Source organism: Augochlora pura, chromosome 5, assembly GCF_028453695.1.
Source record: "Augochlora pura isolate Apur16 chromosome 5, APUR_v2.2.1, whole genome shotgun sequence".
Lineage (NCBI taxonomy): Eukaryota > Metazoa > Arthropoda > Insecta > Hymenoptera > Halictidae > Augochlora > Augochlora pura.
In genome coordinates this window covers 17998905-18019439 of record NC_135776.1, presented here as the reverse complement: position 1 = coordinate 18019439, position 20535 = coordinate 17998905, and the positions used below count along the sequence as shown (strand labels likewise).

The 20535-nt window shown below is 37.7% G+C and overlaps 1 protein-coding gene and 2 long non-coding RNA genes across 7 annotated transcripts; 1 reads left to right on the top strand and 2 right to left on the bottom strand.

The window, feature by feature from the left end:
- Nucleotides 1-250: 250 nt before the first annotated feature.
- On the bottom strand, nt 251-17857 carry LOC144470337 (uncharacterized). Of its 4 annotated transcripts, XM_078181341.1 has the most exons (15): nt 12047-12118; nt 11705-11927; nt 11181-11624; nt 10794-11004; nt 10446-10576; nt 9549-10270; nt 5582-6022; nt 3147-4149; nt 2273-2935; nt 1695-2010; nt 1480-1550; nt 1199-1392; nt 991-1118; nt 644-817; nt 251-509 (listed from the first exon to the last, which is right to left on the bottom strand). In XM_078181341.1, exons 6-15 carry the CDS (start codon nt 9598-9600, stop codon nt 333-335), a joined length of 3219 nt encoding a protein of 1072 aa, XP_078037467.1. In that variant the 5' UTR covers nt 9601-10270; nt 10446-10576; nt 10794-11004; nt 11181-11624; nt 11705-11927; nt 12047-12118; the 3' UTR covers nt 251-332. The 4 variants fall into 4 exon arrangements, with proteins under 4 accessions (XP_078037467.1, XP_078037466.1, XP_078037465.1 ...); XM_078181340.1 differs by having other exon boundaries at nt 9549-10576; XM_078181339.1 differs by lacking the exons at nt 9549-10270; nt 10446-10576; nt 10794-11004; ... (1 more) ...; nt 11705-11927; nt 12047-12118 and adding an exon at nt 17490-17857.
- On the top strand, nt 12929-17037 carry LOC144469937 (uncharacterized). Of its 2 annotated transcripts, none has more exons than XR_013494064.1 (6): nt 12929-13337; nt 13513-13769; nt 13872-13959; nt 14836-15045; nt 15777-15927; nt 16034-17037. It is a non-coding gene; the product is annotated as an uncharacterized LOC144469937 (long non-coding RNA). The 2 variants fall into 2 exon arrangements; XR_013494063.1 differs by having other exon boundaries at nt 14833-15045.
- Nucleotides 17858-18491: 634 nt separating the features above from the next.
- LOC144470339 (uncharacterized) lies at nt 18492-20176 on the bottom strand. Its single transcript, XR_013494099.1, has 3 exons — nt 20044-20176; nt 19521-19961; nt 18492-18931 (listed from the first exon to the last, which is right to left on the bottom strand). It is a non-coding gene; the product is annotated as an uncharacterized LOC144470339 (long non-coding RNA).
- Between the last annotated feature and the right edge of the window lie 359 nt (nt 20177-20535).

Genomic DNA, 20535 nt, shown 5'->3' with positions numbered 1-20535 from the left:
GACTTTTGGTGACTCCTGTGGTCACTAGTGGTCAGTAATGGTCATTTGCGAGATCACTTCTGATCATTATTCTAAATTTTTGCTCCTCTTCCATTTAAGAAAATCTTTTTGTATTTTCGCTATTTGGAGCTACTTTTACCCAATTTTCATTTTCTCCTTATTTGACAATATTTGATTATTATTTAATTAATTATTCTTTATTAAAATATACTGTTTTCACTGTTTGAGAAATTTATACACGTTAGCGCGATGAAAATGTATTACATACTTAAAGTACTAAATAAATAAATGGAAATAGAATGGATCGAAAATGTACTTTATTACAATCAAATTTAGAAATTCGTATCATAGTCGGGATGATGGCGACTCGATAAATTTGTCGTGCTGTCGTAGCCATCATATTTGCTGCTGGCGTGAGACCCATTACAATAGTAGCCATTCCATTCCGACCGCCAACTATCGTACATGTTGTATTTTTTATTGTCTTGAAACGATTTTTCGACGAGTACCTTTAAATAGAGCAAAATGTACTATTATTTATTTTGCAGATAATTGACATATTTCACATCGCAAAGAATAATTCTAGGCATAGATTTTATCGAAATTTAGAATTGAATAATCTTAAACGTGAATTTAAAAATACCTTATTAGAAGTTGATTCAAAAGATTTGTCATTCCAAGAGACGTCGGGATCCGTCCATATGGTGTGCACAGGTTTTGAATAATCAGTGGATCTCTGAGTTATATTTTTCGATAGTTCTTCGTCATAAATTGCAGATACTGATGGCTTTAATTTTGAACCATGGCGATTTATAAGCTGAAAATCAATTGCGAGTGTAAATATCAACATTTGTAATGTATTATAATTAGGTTGTTGGGATTCACAGATTTATGGTGCATGCAAATATAAATTTCGTTTCTACTTAGGGAATAATAAATATTATTGTATAGCAATTTTATACAATTATGCTGTAATGATATGTTACTGACAACAGAAACACCAAATATAATGATGAAGAGTAGTCCACCAACTCCAATCACAATTACAGCAATGGCCCACTGTGGTAACAATTTGTCATCTTTTTCAATGTACTTGGGAGTAGTAGCTTTTGGTATTACTAAAAAGAAGGATTTACATTATTATTAAAAAAATATGTCTTAACACTAATATTTATAATTTATAAATAAAATAGCGTACCAACGAAGTCCGTATATTTTGGATCAATAATAAATGATCCTAATTTTATCGAGTCCTTGGTTTTCGTATCATTCCATCTGTTCGTGTTGTATGCATGCAATGAATTGTGGAATATGGCTTTCAACTCTTGTGTATTGATCTTTTGCTCCAAGTTAGTTAATTCGATGAAATAGTCTACTAATATACTTCCTTTGCTGTAAATGTTCAAATTATTATTTAACAAAAATTATTCTTTTCTGTAAAAATATCTCGACTTAAGCATATGTAGTACAAGTAATTACCTGAATGAATCAATTTTCACTTTTTTATACCACTTTGTCAAGACAGACGATTTGGAAAATACGAAGTTCATCTGTGAAAAAGAATTTCTTATTATGATTTATCAAAATTTAGAGCAAATTTATAGAAGAAAAGAAATCGTAAAGTATGTTATTAGTACACCGAATCTTATTTTACCATAATCATCTGCACTTCTATTACCATCCCTCATTTTTACCTCTTGTTCGATCTCATTGGCAAGTTTCTGCCATTCTTGAGTGTTTCGGTCAAGTAATTCCGGTACCCAGGTCGCATTACCAATTATCTTGATCGTTCCAGCAACTTCGCAATCTTGTTCGCAGATTCCTGGAGTAGTAGGTCTGGGTGTTGTGGTTGTCGTGGTCGTTGTCGAAGTACTCGATGTTACTTCGGTGATCGGTATAAGTGATGAATTCAGCGAAGATATGGTTGCAGTTCGGGCAGCTTCCAGCAATTTTTCTATAGAGATCGGTGTCGTCGATGGAGTCGGCCAACCAGTAAACTCTGTAGTAGCTCTAAAAGTTCAATTTTAATCTGAATTTCTGTACTCAATTTGCAGTTTTAACAAAATTTGATTTAGTGTTAGTAATTAATTTTGTTTCCGTTCTCTATTTCGCGTTAATAAAACTTCGTCTACCGGCGATTATCAATAATTTTTTAAACGGGACACCTCTAAATGCGCAATTTTAGAAAATATGGAAAATACAGAGTTGAAGTGATTTTATCATTACAATTTTCTTCACTAATTGTGAGAACAATGTCTAACAGTCAATTCACCTAGTCGGCCATCCTCTCTGTATTTTCAGTGTAACCGCTCCTGGGGCGTCGCCACGAGGAGTTTGCGGCGTAGTAATTTTGTGGATAGGCTTTCGGCCTCCCGGTCTGCTGGGAAACACAATTTTCAAACCGCCAGATTTTGCGGTTGTGGAGGAAGCAGATTCCATCGTGGACGACTCGGCCTCGGTAGTCTGTACAGCGTGTTCTTCGCCGTGCTTGGAGTCCGTGGTGACATTCTTCTGCTTTTGTTCGTAATCACGCGGCAGTAAAGACGAAATGTCGAATTGCGATTTCGCGAATAAATCCTGTATACTTTTTTCTGCGGCCGGTTTTTCTGTCGAGACATCCACGGGCTTCTTCGCAGTCGTCGTAGTAATTATGCTCTTCGCGGTTGAGCTTGCTTCGATCTTCTTCTTGTTATAATCCGGCGGTAGTAACGACGAGATGTCGAGTTTTGATTTTGCGAGGATGTCTGTTAAAAGGGAGCTTTCGGTAATGGTGGAGTCTTCTTTCTTCAGTTTGTAACCAGCTGGCAAAAACGCGTTGATATCTTGCGCTACCACGTTCGTTTTCAGCTTTTTCGTGGTCGAAGCGACGGGAGCAGTTGTGGTTGTTGACAGTTGAGTCGTTGCTTCTGACGTCGTCGTGCTCTTCGAGGGCCACCTGGGTTTAAGAAATTCATCTTTATAATGTCTCAAATAATACAGCAGTCTAATAATAATAATATAGCAGTTAGTAATAAAAAGTATAGTTCTGGTATACTTAAAATATAGTTCAATATAATATTGAAAGTATTACAGAATACAAATCAGATATACAACGAAATTAAGACCAGTTTTTATGAACACCGTAGGAGTGTTAACCAAGTACCAACCTGAATCCAATCTTCAAGGGCGCGCTAGTACCGCTAGGATTCCTGACGACGTAATCTCGCGGTAGAAGACCTTCTAGACTGTCCAGCGTGGTTTTTAAGCGTGGTTCCGGCGTGACGTTCCCATGGTCAGTCCTCTTATCATTATAACGTCTTGGTACAAATTTACTGATCACTGGAGGCTTTGTAGTAGTAGTGAACCTTCGCCTATTCTTTTCTCTGTCGGCAAGCACGTCCAGTTGCAGAGAATTGCCAGCGGTTCTAAAGCCACCTGCGAGAATACCGCTAGATAATTCGGATTGCACTCTGTCTAACTTATCTATGATGCTCTCCGTGGATTCCGTGGGCGGAGAGGTCTTCTTCTCGCTATTGGGGTTGATAGGTTCCACGCGATCTATCACCGGGAACGGTAAGAACCGTGCGCCGGAAATGCTGCGACTCGTTTGCACGGACGCCAAGATTCTGGACGAGTCCTCCGTGGTGACGGTCACTCCCGGCTGTTCCGTCGTCGCCGTCGCTGTCATCATCGTCGAGGGTGACGGTGGCGCAGCCATCTGCTCCACCGTCGTCGGCGCGGATGTCGTCGGAATGGATATCGTCCCGTTCACCACGCTCTTTGTCGTCACCACCGACACCACCGCTTCGCCAATCAGAATCGAGCTATCGTTGGCTGACGAGTTCGTATCTGCATTCGGTGGTCCAAGGATCGAGAAGCTTTTGTGGCTGCCCTCCATCGACGAACCCTCTTCGGCGTTCGTTAGGGTGACCAATGTGTCCAGGTCTTTCTCCTCGAGGAGATCCGAGGTTGCATTGTTCGATGAATGAAGTTCATCCTTTTCTTCTTTCTCTTGCTCTTCCTCCTTCTCGTGTTCTTCTGCTTCTTCTTCTTCCTCTTTCTTTTCGTCTTTCTCGGATAAAACGTGTTTCGCTGTTTTCTCCCCTTTTTCTTCAGCTTCTTCTCTTTCCTCCTCCTCGACGTCCGCATAATCGAGGAGATCAGCGTTCACTGAAAAATTAATGTTCCTTTTCAACCTCTTGTGATTTATGACGATCAGCGAATTATCATTTTTGTAAATTGATAAAATTATAATTTTGGTTCGAATCGCTGCTTAAACGTAAGGTAGAGTAAAGTATAAAGTCCTGAGTTTAAAACCGTTTCCCATAAACAATTCAATGAGTATCGCACCATGCTATTAAAACAGTGACAGAGAATACCAGAGAAACGTCAGTGGTTGTGTAACGTTTTGCGAGTCGTACAACACCATTATCATTTTATGCACCAAAAAGTGAAATAATACGTCGCGTTCATTGTGTTATACCAAGTAAATTACGCTTTAACAGTATACCACGTAAGCTCGTTAAATATTTGTACATTTCACGAGTCTTTTACTTATTTTATTTTAGCTGCAAAAATGGCAACTATAGAAGGTACGTTGTATAGAAGAATTGAGAAAACATTTTGAGATTATTATCCAAATATTAATATTAATATTAATCACGACACAAAATCAACTATACGAATACGATGCAAACAGAAACAATTTTTGAGTTCTCGACTTTAACATGTTCACGTGTTAAATGTCATAGTTAATCTCAATATATATATATATATATATTTTTTAAAGAAGATGAAACACAAGTCACTTTGCCTGCTGAGTAGTTAACTACAACGTTAAGCTTATTGCTGGCAAAAAGATCACGCGATCATTTTTTGATGCATAACAGCTTGACAATGAGTGCACGGTGAAAATGGTAACTTATAATTCGTGTATCATTCTTGATATACGCTACTTCCTGACGAGCGAGTGATGAAACGGCCTTATGCAATGTAGAATGCGTTTAGAAAGATCATAACTGTATGATACTGTAACGTTACAACAGAAGAAAAATGCGGGTTAACAATAAGTGTAGTTCGCACTGTTAAATAACAGTTTCGGGTTATCCTCACATTCAATTCATTGGTTCGTTCATTTTGATATTGATCGTTGTCGTGTATTTTACTATCCCTATGCGATACTATTTAATTGTCACATTAATGCTTGCACGTTTTACAAACTTTCATATTGCTTGTTAAATGAAAATTTAGCAGTTCTGATCGTTAGTGTTCCCAATAAATTATTGTATGTCACAAAAAACGAAAGTGATAATATTAAATATTGAGCAAACAATTGATTGTAATTCTTTTTGTTAAACGTTTTAAAACTGCAAAGATTTTGACTATGGAATCTATTTTTTTCACAGCACTGTAAAATGTCTTGATCCATTGCTTCATTTTTTCTTTTCTGACAATTACATAAACCGATCTGTAATGTAAAAATGCATAAATGACAAAGATCAAAAGTGCATTATTTTTAGTGGGACATAACGAATTATTAAAGTTAATAGGTCAGTCGTTGATGATACGAATATTAAAAAGATGAAAGTTTCATCAAACCTACCGACAGCGTCGTAACGCGATTTATTATTATTCTCGTAATCCTCATAATAGTAATAGGCATCGTATTGACTCGTTGAAGGATCTTCAACATAATCCTCATCTCTGGGAGTGTCCTTCGATCTCGAAGATAGATCAGCAGATGATCGTTCACGCGTTGCCGTATCGCTGATTCCCTCGGATTTTCTCGATTTTTCGGGATCCGTTTTCGACTCCGATTCAGTCTCATACTCGTCCTCGTAGACCTCTTCTTCTTCTACCTCATCGTGCCCGGTGTCTTTCGCGTTCGTCTTCGACGTCTCCATGACGTTGTTCTCGTCCAAGGAGCGTGAAAACGGTTCCGCCGGCTTGCTGGTCGGCGAGACATTTTTCTCTTGCTGCTCGTACACCGAATTCGTCGGTATTAACCGTGAAAATCGGTTACTTGACCAGGATTCGGCCGTTCCTTCAAAACAGAAAGAGAAGTTATCGATCAAATAACATTTCATTTCAAGAAGACCCTTTTACTAATTTAGAAATTTTTAAATCGATGAAAAGACAGTGATCGAATTCGCTATTTGTATAATTAGTATTATACAAAGTTATGGCGAGACGCTGAATTTTGTGGATTTGTGACAAGAACAAATAGTTAAAATATAAATCAGTGAAAACATTATTGGATGCAAATAGCGAGTAGAATTGAGAATTGTACAAGCACGGGTTATACCATGCATGGGATTGTTGCTCGACACGCGAAGCTAACGCGGTTTTGTGAGAAACTGTCCCGAGTCACCTCCGAAAGAAAGCAAAGACGCTTTCCAGCATTGTCTCTCTGTGTTTTGTAACAACCATTTGTTGGAAGAGGGGTACATTTCGTTCGCTCATCTTCGTGGAAAATTCGGGCTGGAACAATGAACCTACTGCGTTCTATTCTCCGTCATGATCTCTTAAGTAACTATTCTTTCCGTGTTCGTTGACATTTTACCTGTCGACAATTATTCGATGGACATTTAAAAACGTTGTCTACTTATTTTGAAGTTCAATAATCAGCACATTTTGAAGGAATATTTTTCCAATTTGACAATCAATTTCAACAATCAGCTTTCCAATTTTAAGAGTTTTATATGCTTTAGCCGCTGTTGAAATCAAGCAAATAACTTCGAAACCGTCGATGATAAGGCTAACACAGTATACTTAAAATTAAATTAACTTCTAAACTCTAAATGAATGATTCAGATGATTGGTATAATACAAAATATATGATGCCATTTAAAAAGATAAAGTTGACCTTCTCATGTCTTCGACGTATTCGCCTCGAAAGGTCTTATTAATGTCAGATTTGTTTTGTTAACAGAAATATAAAGATACTAGATTCGTTTTACAATTATTATTTTATAAGAATATTCTTCCAGAAGCTTTCTTTTCTTAGGATTATAACTATTTTCCATATTTTCAGCGTCTTAGTTCCCAATTCTGTCAACATTCTTTATCGAACGTGTTCCTAATTATTTTAAAACTTTCCCACACAACACGAGTGCTTTCGTTTGGAAACGGTAGAGTAACCGAAGACAATTTCGAGGGCGTTATGGCGAACACAATCGCGGCAGTGACCGGCTTCTCCTAGTTTCCGATCGAAAAAAAGTAGGCTCCACTTTCGAGACTGTGCATGCATCATGAAAACCGATGAAACTCTCTTATCGGCAAAGATGCAAGGATTTACGCGTTTCTCAACTTTCTTATTTGCTTCGTCATTTATTCAGGAACTAATTTTGTAGCTTCAACAATATACATGTACTGCGTGCATCATTCTATATCCGAATTCCTAAAAGCAACAAGATAATAGTATTACTAAATCATTGCACACATTTTCCTCAGGTCTGTGTTTTTTAAAATTTCATAATCTTACAAACACGCAAAAATTGATAATTATAAACAATATGTTAATATTCAGATAACGATGAAATATAATAACAATATTTAGATAACACTCCCACGGTAAATGTTACAAACACAGGTTGGTATTCAAATGCTATTTTCGCGAGTCACCGTGTAACAATATTGCAAGTGTTGGTGAGCGTAAACTCATTTCAGAATCGGTTCCCCCAACGCGGCGGCTCGGAGAAGAAGAATACCGACGTATCTCGTGCGAAATATTATTCTACACACAATCATGAAACTTCGAACGTTAACAATAGACGATATTGTTGCTGAAAAGGATTATATCAGCGCCGGGTTTCGTAACTGAAATAGTTCGATGGGTGTGGCCGTGATAGAATCGGCAAGCCTCGAAGCTTTGAAATCCATACGTAGTGTAAATTAACCCCTTCGGGAATTACCACGAATCAGGCTCGTGATGGGTCAAACGAATATTCAGGATTTCCGATTTAGAATGAAAGAGGATAATCTGAAAATATGGAATTCTGTTATTTTTAAGAACATAAAAATTTAATATCGGTTTAGTCTTGTCTCGCACACTCACTTGAAGATCAAGTTAATCTTGTCAAGAGATCTAAATTGAAGTATTTATTATTATTATTAATACATCTGTCTTATAAGCTACATATGTATTTACTTATAAAAAATGTTTCTTTCTTTTTAGAAACAAATAATGTATGCGACAGAATGCCCATAAAAATGTTTCGATTTTCTTCCATCGTTTCAAATTGCTTGAAATTATTTCGCGAGCGCGACCACGGTACTGTCCACTCGCTGCTCTCGCTAAGCGACATTCGCGAGGTAAGTACTGGAAGGGGTACTAAGGCTCGAATGCTATTTGCGTTAATCGCGCGAGGTCCCATAGAACAGAACCCGTTCGTTTCTCTACGTCCGCGATCGTTCGAACGTTCTTTTTACAGTTACGTCCGATACGTGCTCTTATTTATTCCCAGGCCGGTAAAGTTCACTTGCGCTTTTCAAACCGGAGCCGGTTCACTGCGTTTCCTTTAAACAAGGGAAATGCTACGAACCGGCAGATTATTTTTGGCTCCGTTTCGCAACCAGTCTACGCGGTGGCTGTTTCATAATCATTGATCAAAGCCGCGCGACCATTTACTTTCGTTGCTCTGCCTGTACGATTTTTCATTTCAACTTTTAGAAATAACTTAGAGTCTGATATACCTGGTAATACGTTCGAATCCAATTTACAATTTTGGGAACATCGATTGCCAGAAATTCACACGAAGCTTTGAGATTGAAAAGATAACGCGTTTTCGGTCATGAATTGTTTCGAGTGAAATTAAATGTTTCAAAGAATCATTATAAAACATTAGAATACTAGTTTTGTAGTTAGAATTAATAAGTAAATAATAACTGTAGTCATTTCGGCAGTTATTTTGTAAATTGCAGAGAGAATGTACTTTGTTTTTATCCAATGGAATCATAAACATTTTATTACGTTAGACGACGCAGCTAAAATAATATACTTCTGAATATATATGTATAAAGAAGCATTAATCTATTCGTATAAAAACATTGAGATTTCAGCGTATTATAATTATATGGTAGTTTGTCGTTGCAAGACTGATCCAGTTCGCTAACCGTGCTGTATCTCTGACGTAAATAGTTATTGCGTTAGGGTGATTGCAAAAATACTTCTAAGACACTATACCTCGCGTGAAAGTATCATGTGAATAATCGGTAACGGAAGTACAAATTATTTTGTATCTCAAATTTTGATTTTCGTTAATGTAGTTTTATATCAGTCGCGAAACTATGCCGAAACAAAGAATTATCTCTTCTGCATCAAATAATCGTTAAACTCTTACCACAAATTTTATATTTGTCCTGCGTGGGTATACTGATAAAGATAATAGTTTGTACACAATAAAGATATTCTTAGCGAAAACAGTTGCACAATAATTTTATACTATCTCCCGGATTTCTATGAATGTGCATAGATTCGCAGAACTTGATAGCTAACAATTTGTTAGTAAATTCATTAAAATTGTCCTTTTCTGTCTCAACGAGTTTTCTGCCTTTATTGCTCTTCTTACCACACGTTGGAGTAGTATCTCTATCACGCGTTGAAATCTCCCGCAATAGCATGCGCGCGGGTCTCTAAACCACGCGTTCAAGTCTCTCTACCGCGCGTTGAAATCTCTCTGCCACGCGTTGAAATCTCTTTACCATGCGTTCACCACTCTTCCCATGCGTTAAAATCGTCACACCAATGGTTGTATCATTCACCACCGAGAAAAAAGGTAAACAGAAATAATATCTTAGTTATATTTAACGATGGATTATTATTTCCGCCTAGTGAACTACCTGGTGGCATAATGCGATTTTTAAGAATCACACGCACGGATACTCGTAGATCTGCTACGTCTAAAAAGATAACCACTTTCGATCGACATTTTGATAAATTCGTAACGGATCAACGTAATTTGAAATCGATTACACGATCAAATACCAGTACGTATTTTCAGCGGGACTCGTTCGATACTTTCACGATCGACACAGCAGGAAGTATCTGGTTGAATTCTAACGGGTGTACGTGCACGAAAGAAGCAAGAAGTCACGCGTGCCGAGCTTGGGCAACGAAGTTGTAAATAATAGGCCGAGTGCAGCCGTTCCCCTTTCGATCGTCCTTCGACTTGATCGCTCGCACTCGTAGCGCACACATTCGCGCGAATCCTTAAATTATGGTCGCACGGTGAACAACCGATCGTGGCTTTGTCATTTTCATCGGTGAAGTTTGTCAGATTTTTCTAAATATCTGTACAAATTTCAAATGTAACACGTATAATAAAGTTTGAACATTTCTCTATTCTTCTAGTAATCTACAAAATATTAATTCAATTAGAACATTGTACTCGTTTATTTTATTTCCTTATCACGACTTCAGTCGTTATTGACGATAATTTCTTATAAATAAGCCATTGTAACTTAACCGTTATGAATAAGTGATATTGTTTTTAGTATCGGTTGCTTTAGCAGTTCGATCATCTCAACGGCTATTAAAGTTCCATGACTTAATTCATTATACGCTCATGTCCATTCAATATCCGACGAAACCGTTAACCTGTGCCAACATATGCATGCCATTACTCATTGCAAATACGTATGCAGATACGTGCATATGTATACAGTACAAGTATCGGATAAAAAAAAAGAATGCGAATAATCACTTAAATAACAAGATAAGAATGCAAGAATGTTTATACCATTTCAATCTCATGAATTAGAAATGCATGCTTCTGCTATTCTTACTAAACTGTCATCCGTTACCTTCTAGTTACCTTATAAACAACCGATATATGGCCTCGCACGATTTCAAATCAATTAAAATGGCGAACCTTTCGCTGCCGGTGCCTGTATCGCGTCTACCGTTCGCAAATTTGCATATCGGTACCGAACTTCAATAGGAAGCCATGGGACCACGGAATGTACGATTCAATAAAATTCTCCTTCTCAATTATTGCAATGTTTGCTAAAATACTCGGACATCGCCTAAAAATGAATAGCTATTTAAACATTGACCCAAATGACCTGGATTTTGAGATCCTAAAGGAATTAGTTTAATAGACAACGCGTGTAAAAATTGTAATTGGTTAGAGTAATAAAAAGTATCAAAAACATTATTGTATTGATAAATTTAATAATTAGTATTATCACTATTTCGATACCTGCGGAAAATTTTCTTTTCTTTGATATCTTTAACTTCAGACGTTGTCCTATTAGATGTCAAAGTAAAGCATTCCGTTTTATCGTACCCTACTCTACTCGTATTGTTAAATTTTCAGAGGTTTGGTACACTTTCCAAACGCGTTGTGTTTAGGCATCATTTTCACTAGTATTGTTGGCCACGATATAGCGTGACCGTGCCGTTCTACAGCGTACAACGCAAATCCAGCGCCTTTTACATTCGCGTCGGATAAGAGAAGTTACGGTACAATAAGCAGGAAACATGTTATTTCAAAACATCGTCATAACGCCGCAAACATGCTGGAGGCAGGAAAAGAGTTAGCCGGTTAACTTCATACGTTTATGCAAATGCCTATTTTTCTAGAATATCTCGACGAAACCGGAATCTGACTTCGAACTTATGTACATCGGTTATTACTGACACCCTATTACAATTTAAGAAAACAGCATTAGACGTTATGAAAGATTTAAAGAAACGTTGTTCTAATTGCAACATTAAACTTACGAGTAGTCAACTACTCCACCGAACTTCCGCAATTAACCCTTTGCGGTTGTATTTATTTATTTTTATATAAAACGTTCGTTCAATGAAGTTTAATTCCGGCAAGCATGACACTTATGTATGAACTTAATAGTACCAGAGAAGGTTAATAATTATGTAGATATATTCAAGAATGCAGAAAATGTTGTTTTATAGAGACATTCTTGTGAATGCGATCGAATTTTATCTGGAATAAAAATAAAAGTTTTAACAAAAATCGAATAAAATCACTTTCTCGATATTTTTTGGTTCAAATATGTTATAAGATACAAATCACATGCGAAACTAGTTAATGATATCGCATACATTAATATTCAGATGTTTGACCCTTCGAACGGTAAACAGGTATTATCATCATGTTCGAATCAAAAGTGTCCCTTTCGTTTTATTTCTTCCCTACGTTTGAAAGATATAAAGTGTATATAATAAACAATATTATTATAACATTATCATGATAATAATATTATTGCAATCTATTCATAATCTAAAATAAGATTGCTAAACCTGAAAGGACATGGCAGTCTGTTTTCGATTAAAGCTATTAATTTAGAGGTTAGTCGTCGGAACACGCCACTTTTTGTGCGACTTTCATTTTTATAGTCTTCTGGCTTGCATTAATTATGTCCATGTTCATTGTGCTAGATCGACGCGCATACCTCGTACTAATTATCCTTTTGTATCTTCTTGCAATATACATTTAAATATATTTTTCACATAATAAACTAAATTCGTTTATGCAACGTGTATGATGTTAAAACTAATACGGCATCGATACCTATCGATACCAGTTGACAAATTTCGATCCAATATTGAATTACGTCAAAGACATAGATATCAAATAGAATCGATACCTCCTCGACACCTAATTGATACCTTTGTAGGAATATAGAAGCCTGATTGATATTTCTACAAGAACGGAGGTTGTCATTATATATAAAAGTTTTGTGACAAATGACAATTCGTGAAATATTAAAAGAGTATCGATTCTTTCGGAAATTATTAAAGAAACTTCGATTCGATACGGTATTGGTTCGGTATCATTTTAAGAAGTCTAACCTAAAATCTCGATAAATATCGATACCTGCTATTAAGAGCTTTGATATCGAATTGATTAATTATCATTATGATTAATAATCAATACCGATTCTATCACTGGGTGAGAGGTGCATTAATTCCTATCGGATATCAAACAATGTACATATATTACTTATATAAGGTAATAATAATATAATGCAACATGTCACGTATTATTAATGTTTATAGTTTAATTCGTTGCGATTAATCACGAATATATAGCAGATATTACGTTTAGCGTAATAGAATGAAATTCTACGCGTTTGGGAGAGTAGGATTCTGTCCAGTAGTAGAGGAAAGACTGGATCTTCATTCCTCATTCGCAACGGCGATCCAAAAATAGTGTTTCGAGTTGTTGTCCAGGGAATGTAATCCGGTTGAGACTGAGTTTTTTTCACATTTTATTTGGAGTCAAATTGCGGTGCATACCGCACGGGACAGTGACCAAAGGACTCGGAAATATAAACACCCGGCGAATGCGAACGCCAACGAGCATTCCCCGAATACAAATTTTATGGAAATCGTGAGTCATATTTTCTTCGGTTATCTACCAAATGTTTGTGGAATATTTTCGACTGATATGAAAATATTCGCGCAATGTCGGGCACCAATTTATGCCGAATATCGTACAATCAATGTGTTAGTTTACGAATTTATTATATCACGGAGAGAACTAATCTACTATTATTTCGAAACAGTGTGTCATAGTTCCACGCAGAATCTAGCAGTAATGGATTAATGGATTTCGCAACACGCGATGAGAAACCTTCGTGAATTCGTTGATATCATTCGAAATTGAATCATCGTATTGGGAAAATCCAATAGAATGCGTCAAATCTTTCGAGCTAAAGAGCGCATCCGTTTCACCATTGGCACTCGCAGGATAAACAATAGGTTGAAAACTTAATTAATTATTTGCTGCACCACGAGCGAGGGAAGTTCACCGCTGCAGGATGTACGTGCAAAGATTGTTACGCATAAATGCGAGTGTTACATGTAAAATTTAAAACGACATTATGATTATTTCTTATTCTCATTTTGAATAAAATTTGTCCAGGTCTGCCCTCGGTTTTGACAGTGCGAAATGTGACTACGACAACGGAACTACTATACATCCGAATACCAAGTCTCTAAGATATTGACCGGTGAGGAACGAATTAGTGGCCCTTTTATGAACTCAAAATTAACGTAAAAGTGTCAGGTTATGTCAAGTGAAATATTGTATAAACCGTTGCGTTAGTTAAACAAAGATGACTGGTTTCAATTGTTCAAACTCTCGGAAATGTTATAAATAACGACGAGAGTTAGGAAAATCTACATATGTAATGAACAAAATCGTTAAATATGATTTGTAAATTGCACAGTAAGGCGATCGAACGTCTTCCTTCAAATCATTAGTCTCGAAAAAGAAACTGAGAGAAAGTGAATGTCAATGCGCACGGCGATAATGAAATTTCATGCGTTATTCCTTCTTCCACGTTTTTGCGAAGAGTTTTCACGTGTTTGCATCTTACAGGTTTCACGTGCCGGCACAATTACAGAATTAGTACGTTCCGTACCGTGCGACTGATGCGATTATGATAAATCGTTTAACGGTTGGTTCATGTTTTAACATTGAAAATTAAACTTTCGAAACGGGGAAAGTGTACAACAGTTCACAGACAAATTAGGTATTCCTAAAGATTGGATCACTGCTTCTCGTCTTCGTTTTCACATCGCGAAGTATCGAACCGGACTTAACCCAGACCTAAATCCATGAGGATATAGCTTTTTTACATGTTTCCGCAACGTTTTATATTCTTTTCAAGATCATTAAGTAATTTTCATAGTTTTCTATATCCGCTAGCTTTCAAGTTATCGAGCCCAAGTAACCTTTACTGTATGGCATATCTGTGTATGGTGTATATATTACATGTGTATACGTGTAGTTCATATATTCTTGTTTTTGTTCATGTACACGTGTATCTACACACGTTCAAAGCCTTTATAAACCGCACATAAGATGTTCCTTTTTACAGCAGTAGAGGAGAGTCGAAATTCTCAAAAATTTGATCGCCAGAACATTATTATAAACAACCCCTGAAACATTCATTTGATGTTACAAAGACTGAACGGAAGCGATATGTGGGCGTAATGCTTACGACACAGAACGTATTATCTATTTCTATTAAATACAAAGCTTCACAACGTGGGCGTTGCATATTACTGCACAGTTCTCAGAGAGACAGAAGGTAGGCAAAACTATATTGTTGTGTTCCTCCGTACCAAATGGAATACATAAATTGATAGAAACACGGTACACGGCTTAGTACAATTTTTCATAAAGAAAATTTGAAAATTCGGCGGACACAGTTCGAACAGGATGTTGCAGAACAAAACTTCGAAAAGAGAGTTATCCCAATAGTTCTTACACAATAGGTAATAATGAAGTATAATCCGTAAATTGCGTAAATTTTAATCCGCCTTTGTGTTGGTCACAATGTCGAATCAGATGTATCCGTTTTAGGAAATCGCGACGTCTATTCGTCTTGTTATTGCCCCCAACAATGGAGGTGCAATTGCGTTATCGCGGTATATGTAACTCGTGTATGGAATTGCAATTCTATTGTATCGAGTGGTGCACACCATCTCGAGAATGCAAAACAGTGTTACTCGATAACCGTCCATCGTTGGTTCTATTAACGCAATACCCAAATACCTATCTACGTGAGCCCCACGAAACGACACATGTAGGTTCGTCGACAACCACCTTTAGGGGCACATTTCCTGATACTATATTACTAATTTATGTAATAAATTAATTTTCTTCATTTTTCGTATCAAACATTCACCTTAAGGAGTCGAGCAATATAGTTTCACGAATAGATCGTCTCTTTATTAATATAAAAAAAGAGTAAGCCATAATTTTAGAGATTGTTAAGAAATGATTTTTTAAAAATTCTCAATTAAAGACTTTTTGCAGCAAACATCAAGCTCAAGGATTGCACTACCATGGACATTATTTTCCTAAAATATTTTCTGACGTAAAACATTAAAGAAAATCAATGAATAATGTACCTGTTTACTCAAAGTACCTACGATTTATTTTGAAGTCATTGAATTAGTATCTTAATGTAAGTATAATGATATAGTGATAAAGATAGATAAAGTCTAAATCCATATTCAATCTTGTAATCGTTACAAGACAACATTGCACTAATAATTTTCAAATTATTTCAGGACACTACTTGACTATGACGAAGGAGGAAGGGTCGCCGAGTTGGACCATGATCCACAAAAGGTTGGGAAACCCTGTCGTCACCGATAACTGGGAATGCCGTTTTTTTCAGGAATGGTAGTCCGGTGGACAACTACTTTGCTACAACGATATACTCCGTTTTGCGTTCCACGCGTCTGATACCGCTGACATCATACAGCCGTGCAATCCTTTCACGGGCAGAGAGCAGAGGTTCTCGCGGCCTGGCGGGTTCGCGAGAGATTTATGGGATTCCTGGCGGGATTTTTGCCACCACGCGAGACTCCTTTCGATTCCTCGGTACACACATTGTTATCGAATGATTTGTAACCGGTGGTGCGCTGTCTCCGCGCCGGGTCGCGCCAAGACGAAACACGGCGAGTTTGTTCAACCGCGATCGTCGAAATGTTCCGTTTGATTTTGTCGACGTAACACAGGTAGATCAGATAGACCGTACGGTGTATCTACATATTTGTGTAATCCAGTGCTGGTGAGCCGTCTGTGTATGGCTGTCACGATCCACTGGTCACAGACTTTCTGTTGCGTTCGATTCGTATTCGTCGCGTCACTCGATAGTCGATGGACAAGAACTGTTAATGCGATGAAAATCGATGAAAATTGAAACGAAAGTCCTATCATTTTCCTACGCTTATCTCGTATCGTAAATTTCACTCGAAACCACTTTATCTCTGAATCTATAACATTTTTCCGGACTTACAGTATTTACAGTATTGTTTTATACGATTTGTAAGAGAACTCCGGTGAGTGATGCACGCTGATTTTGGTGAAACATTGCGCAAGGGAGGTCTAACAGTCTTACGCAAGAATACAGCCGTATTTCTTCCGTGACCATTTTTCAATTTAAGGGTGAAATCAACCTTATTCGAGCCGACCCTTCAAAAGTTTACAAAAAATGTTGACTGACTTGTATGAAATTACAGTGAAAAAGCGTGCGAGCAGTGTATTAAAGAAATAAATCATTTTCCGCATTTGAATGACTGCAGGCGAAAGTAGATTCAACCGATTCCCATCATTTTAGTTTAGATCTGATCATTTAACTTTCTTGACCTCGGAGCGCAGGTAGAAATTTCAAATAATGTTTCGAGTAATACTAATATTTAATGTTTTCCGATGAAGTGAATAATTCATCAATTTTGTTCTCGTAGGTAAGTGAAATATTATATTAGAAGAAGTTCGGGTTACAGCAAGTATTCCAGATACTTGGATATCCGGACAATAAGAATAAGAGCTCTAGGACGGATTCTCGAAAGTCGAACGTGACAGAAGACAGGACGTCACACGTGCGTCAGATGCTGTGACCGGGGAATATTGTTTGATACATAGATGGGAACGTGACTGTTTCTTGTCGGTGATCCTCAAGGACACGGTGGAGCGGGAAAGTACCCTCGCGGGTGTACGTATCTACTAAAACGTACTCACCTTGTTGACAGCCGACCGCGAGGATGCAGCAGCCGAGAATTAGACAAGTGGGTATCGTTCTCATGGACCAGGTATCGGTCCCCTTGCGCTTCGACATTTTCCTTCCGGCACTGTTCGAAGCCACTATCGGTGAAATGTCTCGAGGCAATTCACCCAGGCTGTCAGTGCAACACTGTCATCGTTCACTTGATTTTGCGGCGGGTACCGGATTACCCAACCTGGTCACCGTGTCGTCGGTAGCTATCGATGGACAACGGACGGACACATCGCTGCTACAAAATAATTGTAAACTAAACGAAGGAGGACGACACGTTAGCGAGGACGGCGCGCTTGTCACTGGCCACAGCTAGAAAGCAAAATCCCACTTTCACTTGGTGGTGCGCGCCTCGCGAGGCGGAGCTGGCACGCCGAGGCCATCGAGGTCTTTCCCTCTCTCTTTGTCGCTCTCTTTCCAGCGGGCAACGTCGCCTCTCGCCAACTGTACGCATGTTCATACGTCTCTTTGTGACGATCAAATTCGAGGGACTCGAGATCTTCTGAAAAAGTTCAGGGTCCGGGTTCGGTGACGATTTTAGCGCGCCTCGCAGGGTTTCGCGTGCACGTATAGGTCGCGCCAGAAAGGGTGCTGCCAACCGGACACGCGGTAATTTTTTATTTCCATGGCATTGGAGTAAGCTCAGACTCCCATATAATGCGCGATCCTACAATGCGGATTCCTATAACATGCCAAAGATATTGCCACCACAGTTTTCTACGTAATTAGATAAAAATATGTAAAAGCAAACTGTAGGTTACACAGAGACAGAGTCGCTGGGGTGTAACTTTGGACGACTTGGATATTAATAATTGTCAACGCTAGATTTGCGTTTCTCCAGTTTCGTTTAACTAAGTGCAACGAATTTGCACATATTAAATTTGTTAAGTTCTTTTTTTTCGTTGAATATATATATATTGAACAATATATTTCGCTTATTATGTTACAACGTGTAACGAATTATCGCTTTATACTTGAAGAACTATACCTTTGGACTATTAACCCTTTGAAGACGAATGGTACTTGATACACTGTTCATTTTTTCAATTATTTAAGTCTTTGGTACATGTGCAAAACCACAATTGTTTAAGTCTTTGATACATGATTGGATTCCTTAAAGAGAATGTTCTCAGTACTTTAGAAAGAAAATCTTCGTCTACAAATAGTTAATCCTCCGAGTACTGTGACGGGGTCATTTTTTACTCGCGCTAGCTTTAAATTCTCCAGCACCATCTTTACTGCTTTTGCGGCAGAAACACTTGTGTGCGTTTCTATACCTGTCTCAAAACGTTGATACCTTCCCACGTGAGGGAACCTCGAGGAACCGTGAATGTGTCTGCTTTAGTGGAATATCGGTGTGGGTCGGCAACAACACTGGCATAGCACCATACGATCCAGTATTTGGAAGCTTAAACAAGTGTAAATGTTAATACATTTGTTCCTAGATGCGATGTCACTGTTAACTAAAAAATTTAACATATATATTTTATATCACATTTTGTTTCGTTAGGGATTTCGCAGACTTTGAGCTATGCATCTGCTAATAGAAGGTAATGATTGCTATTTAATTATAACCCGTTCCCGGAACCCGGTATCATACAGACTCTGTAGGCTGTTATCTGGAACAAGTTTTTTTTATTGTTGCTTAAGTGGGCTAAAGATACTAATACTGAACGAACAAAATTTTTTATTCGTATATATATATATCGTTTTCCTTTTAACAAAAAGTGTCAAAAGATTTATGTTGAAAACTACAAGTTTACATTCAAACAACCGGCATTTGGTAAAATATTACTATTTTTAAAATCGGCTTCGTCTAATTTTTGGGGAAACAATAAATCTCGTTTCAGACAAAAGCACGCAGAGACGCATCTCGTACCGCTGTAGTGTTACGATTATGATTAAATAGTAGCCGCTGTTAGCAACATGATTCTGTGAAATATTTATATATTATTTAATCATTGCCATTCTAAATATGAAATAAAATCTGAAATTACCGTAAAATTATTGTCACATAACATACTCGTGTGACGCGCAATTATAAAATTAGTTGTAACACTTTGATGCATAGTACTACTAAATTATGCCTAAGACAATCGGTTGTGTGTAATAATGTTCGACCATACAATGCGGTCGTCTTCTTTATCAAAATGGCCTAGAAGACATTAGAACATTATCGTGATTCTTATACCGTCACAATATTACTTTCTCTGGTTGTGCCGACCTTGCTCGTCTTTTCCCTTTCGAAAATAGGCGGTATATTGATACGTAAAGGTCGTCTGCGGCCGGCAAGGGTTAATGATCATGCTCCAACAGGATATAGTCAACTCCAAAAAATATATTCGCGAAGGACTTGGCGAAGGACACGCCTGTGTTATAACATTCCTCTATCGCATTATCCAGAATATAAAGAGGAAGTCATTAATTTCGATAAAAACCTGTCGGGTCATAAAGTGTGTATAATATTCAAAACGGAGCACGCTTGAACTCGTTTACTGGAAACTTTCAAAAATTACTTACTTTTCGTTATTTGAAACACGGTTACCTTGTACACAGTTTCCTGGAAACCTACTTTCTCAAATTGGCATGCAGCTTAATTAAAAATACGTGACATCAAGGGAGACTCTTCGTGACGATAATTATCTGAATTTGCAAATAATGTCTAGCAACATTGTTTAAAGATTAATTGTTTATTCCAAAATTATGTTGCTTCCAGGAGATCAGAAATTCCTGAAATAATTTTTCCCTATACAAAAATTTTCTCCGCGGCATTATTAGCGAATTATTACCGAAGCACACCGGCCAATGAGAGGAGAGCTCGGCTGACGCAAGGCACCGAGTCAATGAGCGAAACTGGGCTTCGATCGCCTGTTGGCTTTACTGTCTCGCGCCAACCGAGCTCGCCTCTCATTGGTTAGCGTTTTTTGCAAATAACTTATAAACAAAAGAGCGGATTGCATTTTCGCTAAGGAAATACCGCAAGAAACCCTTATTTTCCGGAAGTAATATAAT